This window comes from Kryptolebias marmoratus, linkage group LG2 (assembly GCF_001649575.2).
Source record: "Kryptolebias marmoratus isolate JLee-2015 linkage group LG2, ASM164957v2, whole genome shotgun sequence".
NCBI classification, from domain to species: domain Eukaryota; kingdom Metazoa; phylum Chordata; class Actinopteri; order Cyprinodontiformes; family Rivulidae; genus Kryptolebias; species Kryptolebias marmoratus.
The window spans coordinates 4967938-4975191 of NC_051431.1; the positions used below are offsets into that span (position 1 = coordinate 4967938).

The 7254-nt window shown below is 40.0% G+C and overlaps 1 protein-coding gene across 1 annotated transcript in view; it reads right to left on the bottom strand.

Moving 5' to 3' along the window:
* The window catches only part of lhfpl6 (LHFPL tetraspan subfamily member 6), a 56995-nt gene extending 50646 nt beyond the window's left edge, over window positions 1-6349 (bottom strand). The window contains exons 1-2 of the mRNA XM_017416263.3: window positions 6019-6349; window positions 3762-4279 (exon numbers count right to left, since the gene is read on the bottom strand). Coding sequence (XP_017271752.1) covers window positions 3762-4146 — 385 coding nt within the window. The 5' untranslated portion in view covers window positions 4147-4279; window positions 6019-6349. The remainder of the gene's footprint in view (window positions 1-3761; window positions 4280-6018) is intronic.
* Between the last annotated feature and the right edge of the window lie 905 nt (window positions 6350-7254).

Consider the following 7254-nt stretch of genomic DNA (forward strand, 5'->3'; position numbering starts at 1 on the left):
TAACAGCATCATAAAAACAAGCACAGTCTAGTTCCAGCTTTCTTTATAAATTCCTCTCTGGAACATGACTAAAGGCATCCATTGTTTCCCAATCACCTCCTCCTGCAAACATGACATCCAGCTCTTATAGTCACTTCATAGCAACTTTATGTTGGCATAAAGTTTAAAAACTATGATCTTCATCTGTTTGTCATGCCTCAGGGTAAAAGGTACTCATTGCAAAGTCATGAAGACAATAAAGTGCCCCACTGCTCAGAAAAAAATAACCTGAATGGAAATAACAACTTATTATAATACGAAAAAACACAAAAAATGGTCCCCGATATTTAGATGTTGATGTCCAATCATAGAAGCTGTCAAAGTGTCAGCAAATGTTATGCAGTCTAATAGCAAAATGTCAAAACCACCTGAACAACCTGTCAGTAAACTCTAAAAGATTTAATCTGTATGCTGTTTGAGCTATGCAGTTTAACATGAATCTAAAGCTTTTCATTACTTTTTAACAGTCAAAATAAGCAGGTTTTGTTGAATTGGAGCAATAATATGAGATATAAGAGCAACCAAATACTGCTAATTAAATCCAAGTTACCCATTTTGCTTAAGATGTACTCTGAATAAAGACTGTCTAAAAGTGCTTTTCTTATTCTTGAAGAGCTGCATTAGGCCAGAGAGATTCCAAAATCTTTTGAATTCATTTCCTTTCATTAACTATTTAGCTAAGACACGGCTTCAAATAATTATTACTTTTTTATATTTAAACAATTAAGCTCAGTGGAACCTGTTGACATCACTAAATGAAGTGAATCTAAGATTTCATTTCTTACAGTGGGCACAAAAGACTATACAGGATAATGTATGTTGAGAAGAAATGCAGAGTAGGAAAAAGAAAAGTATAGTGTCTAAATCATGGCTGTTAAAACCAAACCTCCCAAAGCTTTCTTCCTGCTGTGTAGTTCTGCTTGAGAAGCCCCTAAAAAACATGACAGGCCACTGTAGGGGGGCGAAAAACAAAATCCCTGACAACCAAATCCGAGTCAAGAATCCTTAAACGTCCGAGTCGCTTGTCTGTGCCTCAGTTGTACTAAAGTTTGTGTCACTGCAGATAAGCAGAAACAGCCAAATAAAGTTATTAAACCTTTCATTTCTGGGCCAAAACAGTTTGAGACAGAAACAGAAAATCCACAGCTATTAGCAATTTACAACCTCTAAAACAATTCTCTTTAGTGAACTCTAAAAAAATAAAAAACGGTGCCAACTCCAGCTCCGGCAACAAAAAACAGCTTTTGTGAAGTTATTTTTTTTGACAGGGCAGCAGCTAATGAGATAAGGCTCTGATAAATCCTTTCACCTTTAATCTGTTCCATGGGTGTGAGATAAATTACAAGTTGGTATTTTATTTGCAGCATGCAGCCCACAGGCTCTGCCCTCTCCACTGGCAAAAAGCTCTTCATTAGTGGTCCACAACAGGGTCAGAGAAAACACAAAAGGAGCACACCACTGTGATCAAACAGTGAACCACGAGGCTCACTTCGCCTCTGCTCTTCATCATATTTGCTTCCTCTCCCTGTTCCTTGCTAATCACCGAGATTTGATCACACTTCTCAGCCCCCACTCCGGCTGTTTCTGTGCAGATCTTTATTTATCAACCAGATTCTCCGTTAATAAGAAGTGAATGCCAAATGTTTCAATCATTGGGTCCATTTTTTTTGTTCTCTCTCTCAACTTCCCTTGCCCGCCTGGATATTTTGGCACTTTTTAGAGGTGACAGAAGACAATACATGCAACAGCCCACTGAGCTTCTCAGTTGTGTCACTTCCAATTAGCCCTTCTGAGACATCTCTGCCCTTTGGCTCCCTAGCATTCAAGATGAAAAGACCTGAGCGGCGTCTCTTGTATTGTACGCAGCCTTTCTTCGGTTTCTTCACTGTCTAAATTCATGCGTGCCTGGATTTGTGAGTCTGGAGAAAAAAAAAAAAAAGCAAGAAAGACAGACAGAAATTCTTTTAATCCTACAACCAAATATAGCAGCTTGCTGTAACGCTGCGTGTGAAGCTTAAAAGAAGCTTCCCTTATATAAAAGGGTAGGTTTCTGAGTAACCCAACCAGTCTTCACCTTAATCATCCTCCTTATTATACATCATTAATGCTGATGTTCCTAAGAAGCTATAAGCCTTTTAGAATTAGGACACAGAGTTCTGTGGTACTCCTCTGTAGATTTTTTTTGTTTTTTTTCATCTAAAAAGCCCAGCAGCTCTATCAAATCTGCTTGCAACCTGCTTCTCGGTCCCGTCCCATTTTTAAATCCAAGCCGAAGTGATGGGGATTGTAAACAGCAGAGTGGCGAGCCACGGTATGCAAGCAAACGTTTTCTGAGCTAATGAGAGGGCTGGAGCGCCACAGCTTCTCAAACTGGAGCAGAGAAATTTGCAGCTTCAGTGGAAGACTTCCCGCAGACCTCATGTCCCGAGAGTACACATGTGCAAAACCAACAGCACACCTAAACAAAGCTGGTGCCGAGCCAACCCGGGGCCCGCTTACCGCAATCAAACAAACAAATAAAAACAGCTTCTGCAGCGTGGACACAGCAGTCTGCTTCTGTGAAGAAAGACGGACGGGCGTGGGCTGCTTTTCAACTTTAAGGGCCACATTCTGACTCGGACTCCAACACAGAGCAAAATTTCAAATCTTCTGAGGCCCCCGTGATTTTCCATGACTTCACTCAAGTACAAACACAAGTTACAAATTGATGCCAAATGTCATAAAAAAGGGTAAAAAATGTTATTGCACAGATCCAAACAAAGGAAATGTTTATAAAGCTTGGTCCTTGTTTAAAGATTCTTTTCTACTGTATGTTGCACCATAGTTGTGAGAATGCTGAGTCAGCATTCACACTTTTGTTTTCTTGTTTACAGCTTCTTCTTTCTTTTTTGGACTCATTACTTCTGCTTATTTGTGTAATTTGAACCATAAGTTTAGAGCAATCAGTAATAGTGAAGTATGACTTTTGGTATTTGTAACTTTTATGACTAACTTGAGCTTTTAGCTACTGTTTTGCTGATTTAACTTCTGTTCTCGTTGATTCAACTGCAACGATTCAGTTACCAATTCGTTCTTCAACAAATTTTAGAAACTCATTTAGCACTTATTGTTTCACAGAAAATACATTTTCTCCAGTTCCATGCTGCAAGAGTCCATTTTAGTCTTTTAAACAAAGCAAAACCAAACACAACAACCGATATTTAATTAAGAATCCCGCTTGATGTTTTTCAAGTATGTTTCAGACAATTATGCTAAATTCCAATGTGCAGAAGACTGTGGGCGTTGCTTTAAAGTTTTATAAGTAAAAATATGAAAAGACTTGCCTTCAGAAAGTGCTACAACCAAGAGCTCACTGGGAGACTTTTCATTTCCTGCACAGCTGAGAATCAGAGGAAAACATGGGTTTTTCTGGGAGGACAGCAGGGCTGATGGCCAAAGAAAAACACTGCCATATTTATGGATTTTGTTTTTCTCACTAGGGTTTTGTTTCATGTTGTGTTGCAAGCAGTTTGAAATAAACTCAGCTAAATTAAAACTTCTTTAATTTCTCAATATTTGATTGAATTTTGAGTGTATTATAATCGACAAACTGTAATAAAAGAGGTTATGTGCTGCTAAAGATTCAAAGATCTTATTCACACCAGAGAAGGCGCCTGGTGATCTCAGGTCAACATGGACTCTGGCTGCAGGGGCAAACAGAAACTCAACATCACTGTGCTCACCTCCAACAAACTGGATGCCACCGGCCACGCGACCAATCGTACGCGAGATGAGGTCAGAGATGCAGCAGCCCATGAGAGCTGTGAGCGCCACCAGCAGGAGGAGGCCGCAGCCCACGCCCGTCACCACCGTGCAGATCCTCCACTCCAGGCTCGGGATGCCTTGGAAGGATGCGTAGCGGCCGCACTGCTCCAGCATCACCGTGATCTGCTTCTCCTCGTCTCTCACCGGGTAGGAGCAGCGGCGAAAAGTGCCAAAGGACACGGGCTTGTCCATCTGCGTTCCCAGCAGCCAGTAGGGCATGAAGAATCCAACGCAGGAGGCAGCAGCACACAGCAGGGACAGCAGGGCCCAGATAACACCGGTGCACGTCAGACTAGACGCCATTGTAAACAGTCCACGAGTGGTTCACACGGTCACTGAGGGGACAGCAGTTAGATGAGCAGTTGCTGTGTTGCTGGAAGGCTTGGAGTGAGCATTTAACACTTGCAGTCTTCACCTTCTCAATGACTCTGGATCCCTGTCAGGAGGAAGAGAAGCAGCCAGACTGAGCACTGACTCACAAATCATCTGGGCAAACAAGTTGTTGCTCATGTAACGTCAAGAAAACCAGATAGATCTCCCTGTTACTATAAATTCATCATCTGTCCAATAATTTGGAATAACACCAAGTATCAAAAAGGGCAGTTTTGACCCTCCAGTAATGATTTTGATAACCACAACAGAAAAGGCTGGTTTTGGTTCTCATGTACAATATTTTTTTTGCAAATATCTGAATGATACTAATATTATAAAAGCGGAAACACATCAGATTGTGCTAATAGACTCATTAATCCAACTTTCAGCCACAGTGTGATCTTTCTCTCAAAACCACCAGAAAACTCATTTTTTAAATACCTTTAAGGCAAGTCGCCGAGAGGGAAAACAGAAAGCACAGTTTTCCAAACACATCACAGATGACAAGTCATTAAAATAAGGGGTTCTGCAAAAAAACATGGCAGGTCTATTTGATACCAACAGGAATTAAAGTTAAAGGCTTAACTTTGCTGAAAACAATTATTAAAGTTAAAGTAAATGAAGGGCCCTGTTTTTATTTTAAAAAATTCAATAAGTCACAAATAATTATCTAATAAATGCTCAACAAATTGACCTTATTTTTATATTCACTTTAAATATACCCTTTATTTTTTTTAAAATTGGGATACTTCATTTTTCTGCAAATATAGAAGAGACTCACATAAGTTTGATTTTGTTGTCCTAACATGTAAAAGTACAGATAAATGTCAACAATTTGTTATGGATTTTTAGTTTTATAATATAGTTTTTATAATGTAATAAGGAATAGAGTTTTTATATGCAGTAAAAACTCTTAATGAGTTGTGTTGTGCTTATTTCAGGGGCCACATCCACCACCACTGGCAAACTGGAAAAGGCCCGCAGGCCGCCAGTTGATGATCACAGTTTTAGGACGTTTTGAAGCGCTGGATATTTTAGTTAAGAAATGAAAGGCCATAAATGCATCTTTGGATTACAAAGCCTGCAGACCCCTGACCTACACAGACTATCTCCAGCTTAATGTAGGTCGATCACATGACTCCAGCTTCCATGCAGTTTTCAGAAGATTCCGCTTGTTTACACTGAGTGCGTACCTGCATTTGTATAACTGCATTCAATACATCTGGAGTAGACTCTTCCAAACTGCACCATTTGATATGGTTCAGGGGAAGCGTTTTACTATTAGTGCCTTCAAACATAATTGTGATTATTAGTAAACAAAACACTGCCATGAACAAACTCAGATCAGTCAATAATCTGATCAATGTAAGTAAGATTAGCTCAAGTCTGCATTTAATGCATTTTTAACACAAGAGAGGGGATGAAAAGAATAGCAGTGATTAAACTTCTTCATTTATTTATTTTGTTGTCATAATAACACCCTGTCGTCTCATATTTGAACATAAAAACTACAGACTCGTTTGTCCAATAAACTTTGACTTTATATAACAGCCACATGGCGTGGTGAAACTTCAAACAATGCAGCATATGACAAGTTAATTAACAGCCAAGTATGCAGAACAACCCAAACGGATATTGGATATTTCTTACAGCTGAGGAAACATACTTCAGGTCCCTGCGGGAGCTGCCACTTCTTCAGGAACATGCAGCGATTTCTGATTAGAGGTGACCTCAAGGAACACACACTATGTGCTGGAATGAAAATAAGGACAACAAATAAAGGGGGTAAAAAAAAAATCTTACATGTTGGGAGACTTCGGGTACAAGGTGCGCTCGACGCTGAGGAGCTTCTTCCCATCGGATCTGCGGACTCCAGCTGCTTTGAACGCAAACTTTTCTCCAGTCGAGAAAAAGATGAAAATAATTACGATCGAGCAAAGAGGGGGGGAATCCTTTTTTTTAAATAATAATAATGATAATGAAAAAAGTGATCGCAGTATCCGCACACAGATCACTTCCTCCTCCTCGTTAATATTTGTCACCGCAGGCGACGATAAATGATTCACTCCTCCGCGGCGCAGAGAGACGGACTGACCGGACTCCAGATTTCATTCCTGCTCAGAGAGAGAGAGAGAGAGAGAGAGAGAGAGAGAGAGAGAGAGAGAGAGAGAGAGGGAGAGAGGGAGGGAGAGAGGAGGAGGGGAGGGGGCGAGTCCATGAAGCACTCCTGGGAGGTGACCATCAATCACACAAATCCCCACCCAGAGGCCGGACTCAGAACGCACCAGCGCTGCTCCCCGTCCTGCCTGCTCCTGCTGCGTTCACGGGCGCCTCGAAAACCAGAGAAGTGGAACTGCGGCGTTTAAGTGTTGCGTCAGTGTTCAGTTTTTAAATATATATTATATAGTTATATCACATCTAAAGCACATGAGGTTAACCAGAGTGCTTTGTAGTCTACAATTCAACAGAATAAAATATAAAATCAACTGGTAACCAGAATAAAAGGACAATAAAATATCCATACAAAGCATGGCAGAAGTAGGAACGACCTGTTTAGCTCGGTTTACTTGTATTTATTTCGAAAATAAAAGGCAAAACAAACAATAAACAAACAAAAATAAATAAATAGTCAACAGAAATAATAAATATTAGTTACACAATATTTACAATAAAATGGTCTAAATTATCAGTCATCAAGGACATGTCAAATCTTAAAAGTTTAACAGCAAAGCAGCTAGACTGTACGAGAAAACGTTTCGCTTCCCATCCGAGGAGGTTTTTCAATTCAAAACTGGAGAGTGTGGAGTTTCAAGCTTTAAATTGCATGAGATGCTCCGTTATGCAAGCTAAACTCACATTGAGATTAATCTTCACTCCCCTCCCTCCTGAGGGTATTTAGGGTCTTAGTTTGCCTGGCTCGCTAAACACATGTTTTAGCTATTTGCATGAAAGTTTGAATTAGAGTGAAATGATTGGATTGCATGACTAATGCTCCAAATTACAATAAAAAAATAACATAAAATAAAAGTAATGTTTTGG